General features: G+C 39.8%; 1 protein-coding gene across 1 annotated transcript in view; it reads right to left on the bottom strand.

The window, feature by feature from the left end:
- The window catches only part of LOC138757011 (choline transporter-like protein 1), an 81,879-nt gene extending 68,805 nt beyond the window's left edge, over nucleotides 1–13,074 (bottom strand). Inside the window, exon 1 of the mRNA XM_069923593.1 lies at nucleotides 12,920–13,074. Coding sequence (XP_069779694.1) covers nucleotides 12,920–12,949 — 30 coding nt within the window. The 5' untranslated portion in view covers nucleotides 12,950–13,074. The remainder of the gene's footprint in view (nucleotides 1–12,919) is intronic.
- Nucleotides 13,075–13,096: the final 22 nt, after the last annotated feature.

The following is a 13,096-nucleotide window of genomic DNA, read 5'->3' as shown; positions in this document are numbered from 1 at the left end:
ATGGCTCAGTGCCAGGAGGGTTAATTCAATTACAACAGCCAATAGCCCAAGTAAGCTGGAGAGTGCAATCCAGGTAATTTACATGGAAACAATAGCAAGATGTGTACTAATGGGTGGGGCGGAACCAAACTTTGATTGGCAGCTGGTGTGTCCTCCAACTAGGTAGGGGGCAGTGCTATCACATGACAGCCTCAACCCTTTCCAATATACTAGTGCATCAAGAATGGAAATGAAACACCACATCTGACTCAGAGTCGAGTGTGCTATCCCACCCTAACCACCCGCAGATTGGAGGAACAACACCTTATTTTCCATCTGGGCACCTTCCAGCCAAATGGCATGTTCACTGACTTCTTTGATTTCTTTGTTCTTTTTTTCTGCATTGTGTCTTGTAATTGTATATACATATTAGTAAATTTTGCAATAAATGTACAAATTATTAAATACTCAAATGGGGTCTGTTCTAGAAGTCTAAAATTCATGCCAAATTTCTTCTTTAAATATGATTTAAGCTGATAGTATGAAAGGTTTTCTTTGGTATATTATATTTCTTTCATTTGTTCAAAAGTCAAGAAAAAACAACCTAAGGAATATTTTTTTATCCTCTTTATCCCATTATTTTGCCAGATATCAAATAAAGGATTATTTAAACTAAAAGGAATAAGTGGATTCTGCTTTAACATCATCTTAACTATTTGGTAGTTCTTAATTCCTCTTTGTATACGAATTTCATCTCATATCTTGAATAAATATTTTTTAAATTGGTACTCCTTTCAAAAATTCTTTGTTCCATTTATACAAAAAAAATCTGGATTAGTTTCTCCTATATTATTCATTTCAATATGTTCTGATGCTGTCTTCCCCCCAGTTTGATAACAGGAGGATAGAAATCTTAATTGAACTGCTTTATAATATATTTTTTTTAAATTCAGCAACTGTAATCCCCCCGGTCACATTTCCAAGTTAAGTTTTCAAAAGCTATCCTTGGCATTTTATCATGCCAAATAAATTTTCTTACACTTTTTTAATTCTTGAAAAAATTTTTGTGGATATAAGAATGACTGAAATAAATATTGCAACCTCGGAAAAATATTCATCTTTATACAATTTATCCTTCCTATTGGTAAATCTTTCCATCTCTTTAAATCTTCATGGATTTTTTTTGTAATGGTGGATGATTAAATTTAAATAAATTATTTAAATTTCTATCAATATTAATTCCTAAATATTTAATTGCTTCGTTTTACCACTTAAAATTCATCACCTTCTCACTTAGTATAGTCCCCATCATTCATAGGCATCACTTCACTCTTACCTACATTGACTTTATAACCTGATATCAAACCATATTTTGCCAAACGTACATTTATTTTCTTCAATGATATTTCTGGTACTGTAAGATATATCATCTGCAAACAAGCTAATTTTATGTTCTCTATCTTCCATTGTAAAACCCTTAATCTAATTATCTCTTCTTAGCACTTCTGTCAATGGTTCTATAGCCAATGCAAATAAAAATGGGGATAATGGGCATTTTTGTCAAGATGACCTTTCTTATGAAAAATGTTTAGATATTTGCCTATTTGTGACCACCTTAGCTTTTGGGTGATTATACAAAGCTCTTATCCAATTTATAAAATCATTTGGAATTCTAAAAACATTCAATACTTTAAATAAAAAGTCCCATTCTAGTCTATCAAACACTTTTTCCGCATCTAAAACCACCACTACAGCTGGTAGTTTTTCTTTCTGGGCTACATTTAATAAACTTATAAATTTTACTATATTGTCTGCAGATCTTCTATGTTTAATAAAGTCAGTGTATGATCCACGTTTATTAATTTATGTAAATATTTAGTTAATCTGTTAGATAATAATTTGGATACAATTTTACAAATAATCTGTATTTAATAAGAATTTAATAAGAGGATGGTAATAAAGGATCTTTCCTTTTTTGGAATATCTATTATTCATGCTGTTTTAAAAGATTCTGATAAGTTATTGGAGTCCCTCATTTGATCCAAAGATCCCATAACAAACAGGAATTAACAACTCTTTAAATTCTTTATAAAACTCCGGAGAGAAACCGTCCTCTCCCAGAGCCTTATTATTTGGCAAAGACATCAGAATGTCAAAAACTTCAACATTGGTAAAGGAATTGGATCATTTCATTTTCTCATCAACATTTAATTCTGGCAATGTAACTTGTGATATATATTCATCTATTTTTTCCCTTGTCCTTTAAAGATACAGACTGATATAATTATTTATAAAAATTCCTAAATTCATCATTAATTTCTTGTTTTATATGTATTTTGACCAGTTTCTCTTTTTGTTGCTATTATTGTTCTTGATAATTACTCCGCTTTAGCTAAAGCTTTATGGGCTCTATCACCTAATTCGTAATATTTCTGTTGTATGTGCAGTACATCTCTTACTATTTTATAAAATTGTATTAAGTTTCATTTTTTATTCCAATAATCTTCATTTTCTTCATTTTTAATGAACATGCAATTCCTTTTATAAATACAATATATCTGTCTAATTGATCTACCTTTCATATATTCCTTCTTTATTTTAGATGTGTAACTTGTTATTTTTCCTCTTAAATAGGCTTTCATAGAGCCCCATATAATAAATTTATTTGCTACAGTGTTCATTAATTTCTGGAAAAACACAATCTGCTGTGTCAAATTCACAAAAATCCTTCCTCTTTAAAAGTACTGTATTAAATCTCGATCTATAACCTACATTTTGTTCTTCTTCCAACACAATTGACATCACTAAAGGTGAATGATCTGATAATATTCAATCTTCTGAACGCTACCTTGTAATTGTGTAGACACTAAAAACATATCAATACGTGAATATATCTTGTGTCTAAAAGAATAGTCCCTATCATTAGGATGAATTTTCCTTCAACTATCAACAAGTCTCATCTCATTCACAATTTCAACTACTTTATTTTTAATAATATTTCCCCCTAATCTAACTAGTATTGAATCAAAAATAAAATCTCCACCCATTATTATTTTCCCCTGGGCATTTGATAATTGCATACAAATAACATATGAATTTCCCATCATAAAAATCATAGATTCTAATTTTCTCATTGATCTTCTTCTTTGGTTTGGCTTCACGGACGAAGATTTACGGAGGGGTATGTCCACGTCTGCTGCAGGCTCGTTGGTGACTGACAATTCCGATGCGGGACAGGCAGGCACGGTTGCAAGGGAAAATTGGTTGGTTGGGGTTGGGTGTTGGGTTTTTTCTCCTTTGACTTTTGTCAGTGAGGTGGGCTCTGTGGTCTTCTTCAAAGGATGTTGCTGCCCGCCGAACTGTGAGGTGCCAAGATGCATGGTTGGAGGCGATATCAGCCCACTGGCGGTGGTCAATGTGGCAGGCACCAAGAGATTTCTTTAAGCAGTCCTTGTACCTCTTCTTTGGTGCACCTCTGTCTCGGTGGCCAGTGGAGAGCTCGCCATATAACACGATCTTGGGAAGGCGATGGTCCTCCATTCTGGAGACGTGACCCACCCAGCGCAGTTGGGTCTTCAGCAGCGTGGATTCGATGCTTGCGGACTCTGCCAGCTCGAGTACTTCATTGTTGGTGATGAAGTCACTCCAATGAATGTTGAGGATGGAGTGGAGACAGCGCTGATGGAAGCGTTCTAGGAGCAGTAGGTGATGCCGGTAGAGGACCCATGATTCTGAGCGGAACAGGAGTGTGGGTATGACAATGGCTCTGTACACGCTGATCTTTGTGTGTTTCTTCAGGTGGTTGTTTTTCCAGACTCTTTTTTTTAGTCTTCCAAAGGCGCTATTTTCCTTGGCGAGTCTGTTGGCTCTCGTTGTCGATCCTTGCACCAGATGAAATGGTGCAGCTGAGGCAGGTAAACTGGTTGACCATTTTGAGTTGATATATAGATCATAAACTCTTTCAGAATCTTACTTCCCCCCCCCCCCACCCCATTTACAGCAAAATATTTTTCATCTCATAATACATTCAAATATCAGTATCCACCTCTCTTGCTTTTTCAGGCAATGAATGGACATACACCTTTGCCTCATTAGGTTCCATGAAAAATCATCAATTCCAGTATCATTCAGTGGACCAAAGACAACTTCTCCATCCTAAACTTCTTGTAGTTCCTCCCTCCTTTTTTTTTAAACAAGACCTCAATTTTTTCATTCTGCCCCACCCTTACTCTTAGAAACTGAGTTACCAGATACCACATTGTATCCAGTCCACCTTCCTTTTAAAAATTAAAATGAGCCTCTCAAATACTTCAAAGCCCTTCTTAATTCGAGCAAACACAATTTGCATGCTGCACTCCAATTAGGAGAGGAGGGCTCAGATTCACAATTAAATCTCAATTTTTATCTCTTTTAGAAGATGCTCAGCAACTTATCCATTGTAGTAGTCCTGTTGAATTTCTTGCCACTCTATACAGTCAAATCACTCTCAACTCGTGTTACTCGGTTTAACAATTCAAAACAAAGATCAAGTTTATTACTGTGATACAATTGTAATAAACAACTGAATGAAATGGCATTCTTCAGTCCTCTGTGTAAAAACATGCAAATACTGCATTGCATACATATTTACAAGTGATTTAGATTAGTACATATACAAAAATAAATATTATTAAATAATAGTAGATTCTCAGAGCATTTATATGAGCAGTTCAGTCATTCAGTAGTCTCACTGCTCATGGGAAGATGTCATTTCTCAGCCTGGCAATTCTGGTTCTGATACTTCTGTACCTTCCCCCCACCCCCCCCAACAGGAATAGGTGGGATGCTATAAGTGGGGTGGTAGGTGTTCTTAACGATATTGCAAGCCCTCTTCAGACAGTGAACCTGGTAGATCACATCAATGATGGAGGGGAGGGGGCAGAAAAAGAACCCAGTAATACTCTCTTTCGCTCGCATGAACCTGTGGATTGGCCTCCGATTTGATGCTCTACAGCATTGGTTCTCAAATGTTTTCTTTCCACTCACATACCACCTAAAGTATTTCCTATTCCACGTGTGCTCTGTAATTAGTAAGGGATGACTTAAAATGGTATGTGAGTGAAAAGAAAAAAAGTTTGAAAACCAGTTTTAATCGTACTTAATTGACTTGTTATGTGAATGGTTTCAAAAAACTCCCAAGGAAATGGGCCAATGACCATTTTTCCTCAAGCAAAATATTTCAGAAATTGGGTCTAGACTCTAGACCAGTGGTTCTTAACCTTTTATCCCCCCCACTCACATACCGCTAAGTAATCCCTTACTAATCACAGAGTACCCATGGAACAGGGATTACTGAAGGTGAATGGAAAGAAAGTTTGAAAATCACTGCTCTACAGCAACCGTACTACAGCATGGTGGCTGGTACCCTTGCCCACCTCAGTCTTCTAAGAAAGTGCAGTCACTGTTGAGTCTTCCTGACAAGCCTAAATAAAGAGGATTTGTTATTATTAGTATGTCTACAAGGGGGTTACTCCATGATATAAACCCATACCAAAATTAAACCTTCTTAATATTTCAAATAAATAATTCCATTCCACTCTGTCAAAAGCCTTTCCAGCATCTATACAAAACTACACATTCTGAAATTATGTCTGAATGGGAATAATGTTTAATAATCTACAGGTGTTAAAATGTGAATAATCACCTTTAATAAATCCAGTTTGATCTTTAGATATAACAGAGGGAAGGATATTTTCCCAACATACTGGCCAAAATCTTTGAAAGAAGCTTAAAAAAAAAATCAACTTTCAGGAAAGAAATTGGCCTATAGGTATACATTCAGCCAGATTTTTTTTTAAGGAATCAATGAAATTGACACTTCATAAAAAGTTGCCGGTAAGGTCCCAGAAAAAAAAAGTAATTTCAAATACTTTACATAGTTTAGGGGCAGGTAAATTAGTAAATGATTTTTAAAAATTTCATTGTAAAACCATCTGGACCTGGGGCCTTTCCAGAATGAAGAAAAGAAATAGCTTGGGAGACTTCCAACTCTGAAATTGGCGCTTCCAACAAGTTTTCATCTTCTGATGATATTTTGGGGATATTCAATCGTTGCAAGAATCAGCCTGTTCTTCTCATTAAACTGTCCATTGAAGATTTTCTGTCTGTCCTGAAGGGAGATGTCATTGACTCGCAAGGTTCTCTTGTGGTCTGATAGAGGTTTGATCCCTTGCCACGTGTTCTGTGTTGTTAGTATCACACAATCATGCAGCTGACTGAATTTTCTGTGTTCTGCCTTTTGGATTGCCTTGGGTGATCTTAGTGCCATCTTGTCTTAATTTTGGATTAAGAGCATTTTAAACTAGTCTATAATCACCTTTGTTTTACGACCATTGAATTATTTGCAATTTTATGCCCAAGTTTTTGTCTTAATTTAGTTATGAGTTGATTTTCTGCAGCCCTTCATACAAAACATCTGTACTCATTTATCAAGGCAAACAGGAAGCAATTTCAGAACAGGCTCTACAGAGACACACTAAGATGTTCTGATAAACTATCTTTACTTTTCTACTGCCTCTTTTCAAACAACTCAAAACCAAACGTGAAAACTTCAATTTTAAAAAAAATATAGCCATGATTCTGACCTCCCATTCAATAAAGAAATTTGAGGCACTGCCTCAAGGAAGCAGCGACTGTGATCATACTCTACTTGCAGCTACCTTCAGGCAGAAGGCGCTAAAGCTTGGAGTCCAGGTTTAATAGCAGTTCCCCCTCAACGACCCTCCCCCCCAAAACCCATCAGGCTCTTGAGCCTCCTCTTACCTCCCTCATTATACATGACTACAAGACCTGCCTGCACTACTGAAACACTATATGCTATTTTTTCTTGCATTAACTATCAAGGTGAATATCTATCTTTTATAGTGATGACATCTTTCCATATGGTGCAATTTAATGCCTACTTGTATAATTTTTAAACCAAGTACCTGTTTGGCTGCAGCAAGAAAGAATTTTGATGCATATGTATATTGTTCTTTAGTACATGTTATGAATTCATTATCATCAGGATATATTTTAACCCTCAAAATTATTTATAATTCATGCTGCCAACATACTGAGACTTCATTGCCACAATGTACAGATGCACCAAAATTCTTGCTGCAGCCAAACAGGCACACACAACTACAACTCCAGGCATTAAATTACTACTATAAGCATTAACAGAAAAGGAGATCATCAATAGAAAAGGACTGATAGATAAAAATTCAGAACTGTAGTCAATAAAGTGACATCTCAGTAATGCAAGCAGAATTTTAGTGGCCCCAGATAGAAACCGTTCTTGATCCTTAAGATGTTAGACTTCAGGCTTCTGTATCTTCTGCCTGAAGGTCACAATGAAAAGAGATGGTTATCAGGGTTCTTTATGACGTTGGCTGCCTTTTTGAGCCAGCCTCTCACATGGATGTTGTCAATGGGTGGGAGGTTGGTGCCCATGATGAATCAGACAATGTTTGCCACTTTTTGCAGCCTTTGCATTGCTGGGCACTTGAGCAACCAAACTAGACCATGATGCAACCAGTCAAACTACTTTCCAGAGAGTATATGACAACTTGCCAAATGTCCTTGACTTCTTAGATAGCAGAGGTGTTGGTGTGCCATCCTCACAGTTGATTTAACGTGTTGGTTACAGGAGAGGCCCTCTAATACATGGATTCCCAGGAACTTAAACTAACACTCTCCACCACCATCCCCTCAACGAAAAGAGGGGAATGGTCTTTCAACCTCCTTTTCCCAAAGCCCACAATAAGCTCCTTAATATTGCTGTCACAGAGCAAGATTGTTGTTCTGGCACCACTCAGGCAGATTTTCAATATCCATCTAATATTTTGACAATTTTCCATTATTCAAGCTAACAACTGTTGTGTCATCAGCAAAATTATTGATTGCATTGGAGCCAAATAGAATCATGAGTGCATGGAGACTACAGCAGGGAAATAATCACACAGCTGTGCGGAACCCATGTTGATGGTCAGCGAGGAGAAGGTGATGCTTCCAATCCACACAGAGTACAGTCTATCAATGAGGAAGTCAAGGATCCAGTTGCAGAGGGATGAACAGAGTAGAGTCCCAGATCCTTTAATTTGGTCATAAATTTTGCTGACATGATGGCATTAAATGCCAGCTATCTTCTTTGGCTTGGCTTCGTGGACGAAGATTTATGGAGGGGTAATGTCCACGGCAGCTGCAGGCTCGTTTGTGGCTGACAAGTCCGATGTGGGACAGGCAGACACGGTTGCAGCGGTTGCAAGGGAAAATTGGTTGGTTGTGGTTGGGTGTTAGGTTTTTCCTCCTTTGTCTTTTGTCAGTGAGGTGGGCTCTGCGGTCTTCTTCAAAGGAGGTTGCTGCCCACCAAACTGTGAGGCGCCAAGATGCACGGTTTGAGGCGATATCAGCCCACTGGCGGTGGTCAATGTGGCAGGCACCAAGAGATTTTTTTAGGCAGTCCTTGTACCTCTTCTTTGGTGCACCTCTGTCACGGTGGCCAGTGGAGAGCTCGCCATATAACTTGGGAAGGCGATGGTCCTCCATTCTGGAGACATGACCTACCTAGCGCAGTTTGATCTCCAGCAGCGTAGATTCGATGCTGTCGGCCTCTGCCATCTTGAGAACTTCGACGTTAGGGATGAAGTCGCTCCAATGAATGTTGAGGATGGAGCGGAGACAACGCTGGTGGAAGCGTTCTAGGAGCCATAGGTGATGCCGGTAGAGGACCCATGATTCGGAGCCGAACAGGAATGTGGGTATGACAACGGCTCTGTATACGCTAATCTTTGTGAGGTTTTTCAGTTGGTTGTTTTTCCAGACTCTTTTGTGTAGTCTTCCAAAGGCGCTATTTGCCTTGGCGAGTCTGTTGTCTATCTCGTTGTCGATCCTTGCATCCAATGAAATGGTGCAGCCGAGATAGGTAAAGTGGTTGACCGTTTTGAGTTTTGTGTGCCCGATGGAGATGTGGGGGGGCTGGTAGTCATGGTGGGGAGCTGGCTGATGGAGGACCTCAGTTTTCTTCAGGCTGACTTCCAGGCCAAACATTTTGGCAGTTTTGCAAAACAGGACGTCAAGCGCTGAAGAACTGGCTCTGAATGGGCAACTAAAGCGGTATCGTCTGCAAAAAGTAGTTCACGGACAAGTTGCTCTTGTGTCTTGGTGTGAGCTTGCAGGCGCCTCAGATTGAAGAGACTGCCATTCGTGCGGTACCGGATGTAAACAGCGTCTTCATTTTTGAGGTCTTTCATGGCTTGTTTCAGCATCATGCTGAAGAAGATTGAAAAGAGGGTTGGTGCGAGAATGCAGCCTTGCTTCACGCCATTGTTAATGGAGAAGGGTTCAGAGAGCTCATTGCTGTATCTGACCCGACCTTGTTGGTTTTCGTGCAGTTGGATAACCATGTTGAGGAACTTTGGGGGGCATCCGAGGTGCCAAAGTCCTTTCCTGCTCACGGTATTGAAAGCTTTGGTGAGGTCAACAAAGGTGATGTAGAGTCCTTTGTTTTGTTCTCTGCACTTTTTTTGGAGCTGTCTGAGGGCAAAGACCATGTCAGTAGTTCCTCTGTTTGCGCGAAAGCCGCACTGTGATTCTGGGAGAACATTCTCGGCGACGCTAGGTATTATTCTATTTAGGAGAATCCTAGCGAAGATTTTGCCTGCAATGGAGAGCAGCGTGATTCCCCTGTAGTTTGAGCAGTCTGATTTCTCGCCTTTGTTTTTGTACAGGGTGATGATGAAGGCATCACGAAGGTCCTGAGGCAGCTCTCCTTGGTCCCAGCAGAGCTTGAAAAACTCATGCAGTTTGGCATGCAGAGTTTTGCCGCCAGCCTTCCAGACCTCTGGGGGGGATTCCATCCATACCTGCTGCTTTGCCACTTTTCAGTTGTTCAATTGCCTTATATGTCTCTTCCCGGGTGAGGACCTCATCCAGCTCTATCTAGCCTTAGGGGCTGTTGACAGCTATAGACAATGAACAACAACCTGACATAGGTGTTCCTGTTGTCCAGGTGATCCAATGTGGAGCAGAGGGCCAGAAGTCATCTGCTGTTGACCTGCTGTGATGATAGGTGAATTGAAGAGGGTACAGATCTTTCCTGAAATAGGAGTTGATGCACTCCATAACCAACCAGTCAAATGTCTTTTTCACAATTCTAATTTTTTTTCCCATAAATATCTTAAAACTAATATAATTTTGTTCACTAGTCCCAAAGTGTCCCCTCCCTCCCAAATGACACTTCAGACATTTGCCCTGACTCATTTCCCAATAAGTGTTCGAGTTTTGCATTCTTTTTATTTTGGATATCTACATATTGGTAGATTTCTTTTTGAAAAAAAAATCACCAGTTTCTCTTTGCCCACTCAATCACTTCCAACGGCATTTTTTAAAATCAAGATACATTCCAGTGAAGCAAGGCAGCGATATAATTTTTCTGCAGCAAGACAAGTATCACAGAAGCAAATGGAAGGGGGTGGGGGAAGACAATACAGATATTCAGCAGGAAAAATAATACATTAAACATCACAATCCAACTGAAGCAAATGAAAAATTCAATACCCAATCAAACACACCACCCCCCGCCCCCCCCCCCCCCCAACCCTTAACCCTGAAGGCCTGGGAGAAATCCATTTTCCATCAGTTTCAATGCTGCAACTCTCTAAATAGAATGCATTTGGATAGTTTTCCTATGTTGATTTTTCTGCTCAATTAAACTTCTAAAACCAAATTCACAACATTTGGAACAAGAAAATTATCTGTGCAGTGCTTGTTGAAATTGGTAGCAATCAAACAGTTAAAACTGTGTTTTGATTATATTATGTGACCTCTTTCCATCAATGGAAGAAGTAATTTTCTATTATAAACTATCAAATGGTATTGGCGTGATCTTGTGTTGATGAGAGAAGAGACTTTCGTTAGTGCTGGGGGGAGAAGTGGGCAGGGGATGGAGAGAAAGGGAAGAGAGGATACAATTTCCCAAGTTTTCTTTTGCTACGATGTACTGAAGTTTTAAAATCTGTATGCTTACTCCTTCTCAGTCTAAAGAGCTTGAGATGGTATACAATGCAGTACAATACAAGCCCTTCAGCCCACAATGTTGTGCTGACTTACTGCACAACAATCTAACCCTTCCTTGCCTCACACCCATAACAATCATGTACCTATCTAAGAGGCTTTTGAATGTCCCTATTGTACCAACCTCCCTCACGTCAAGAAACACGTTCCATGCACCCACCACTCTGTGATCCCTCTGACATCTCCTCTAAATTTTCCTCCACTCATGTTAAAGAGATGACCTCTGGTATTTGCTATTACTGCCTTGGGGGGAAAAAAAAGTGCTGGCTGCCCACCCTAAGCCCCTCAATCTGTATACCTCTATGAAGTCACCTTTCATCCTTTGTTGCTCCAAAGAGAAAAGTCTGAGCTCTATCAACCTCACTTCAGAAGACACGTTCTCCAATCCAGGCAACACCCTGACAAATCTCCTCTGCACCTCTCCAAAGCATCTTCATCTTTCCCGTAATGAGGCGACCAGAACTGCTCACAATGCTCCAAGCGTAGCCTAACCAGTGTTTTATAAAGCTGCAACATTACCTCATGACCATTGGACTCATTCACCAAACTCATGAAGGCCAGCACACTAAAAGCCTTCTTAACCACCCTATCAACTTATGTGGCAACTGGAGAGATCTATAGACCTTGTCGCCTGTGTTCCTCCATTCTTTAAAAAAAAATTCTGCTATTAACCACATACTCGGACTTCAAGTTCGACCTTTTAAATTGCATTACCTCACACTTCCAGATTGAACCCCATCTGCCATTTCTCCACTTAACTCTGAATCTTGTCTATATCCTTACATAACTTACAATAACCTTGTGCAGTATCCACAACACCTCCAACCTTTGTACTATATGCAAAATTACTGACCCACAACAGGTATATTAAAAGACATCTATAAAAATCACAAGGAGTAATGGTTTCAGAATAGATCCCTGAAGAACATCAGTTAACAACTTCCTGACAATACATCCCATTTATTACCACCCTCTGCCTTCTTCAAGCAAGCCAATTCCAAATCCAAAAAAAAACAAGATTCCTTGGATCCCATGCCTCATGACATTCTGAATGAGCCTCCCTTTCTCTGCCTCCAGGCATATTTCCCTCTTTAAGCCTAATCAGTCTTACCCTCACTCTTGTCATCTTGAAGATGGGCTCCAAACATTAATTGCCTTTTTGCTTTCCGTGCATGCTGCAGGACCTGCTCAGTTTCCCCCACACTGCTTAGATACATAAACCAAGCATTCTCTTTATTTCTAATTACATCTCTCCAACACAATAGTTCTTTGTATGCTTTTTGCTAGCAAAATTAAAATGAGTTGCCCCTTATTTATAGAACCAAGCTATTCGAGTCACTTACATAACCAATCCTTAACACTATGTGTTTTGACAGGTTTCTAAAGCAACAGTCCATGGCTCAAAAATTGTGCAGGCACAATTATAACCTGAAAGTAGCATTGAGGTAATTTCACTCAGCGGTAATGAGTTATAATATCCTAGAATTAATAAGATTCAAACAAGGAAAAGGCAACATATTCACAGAAAACAACCGCCCACAAATGGAATGAAATGTCCACAGGCCCAGAGGACTGAAAGCCACAAATAGGGATGAAATCACAGAAGTACAACCCACACAGAGACGCATTCATCTCCCCTGGAATTAAAGGTTTGGGACGGGGAGCGGGTCCTCGCTGGAAGCAGGTGCCTGACAAGTGAAATAAAGACTTCCTAACGCTGTCAATGCAGAATGTTAAACAGTAGCAAGAGATAGAGTGAGGATCTTTTGTTTGCGAAGGGACGGATTAAGTGGGATTAAGAAGACGCAAGGACAGGGTGGAAGCATTCAACTGCACTCGGGCTCACCTCCTCGCCGCCGCACCCGCAGCAACCCATTGCTGGGCAATGTCAGCACCGCGACCCCGGGACGCCAGAACAGACCACCGCCGCGGCAATCCGAGCGCAGAGAGGGCGGAACCCGGTGCCACCCTCCAATCACTCCCCCTCTACTGGTGTCACTCGAACCACACCCACACTACCGGT

This window comes from Narcine bancroftii, chromosome 1 (assembly GCF_036971445.1).
Source record: "Narcine bancroftii isolate sNarBan1 chromosome 1, sNarBan1.hap1, whole genome shotgun sequence".
In the NCBI taxonomy this organism is placed as follows: Eukaryota; Metazoa; Chordata; class Chondrichthyes; order Torpediniformes; family Narcinidae; genus Narcine; species Narcine bancroftii.
This window is presented reverse-complemented; position numbering and strand designations above follow the sequence as displayed.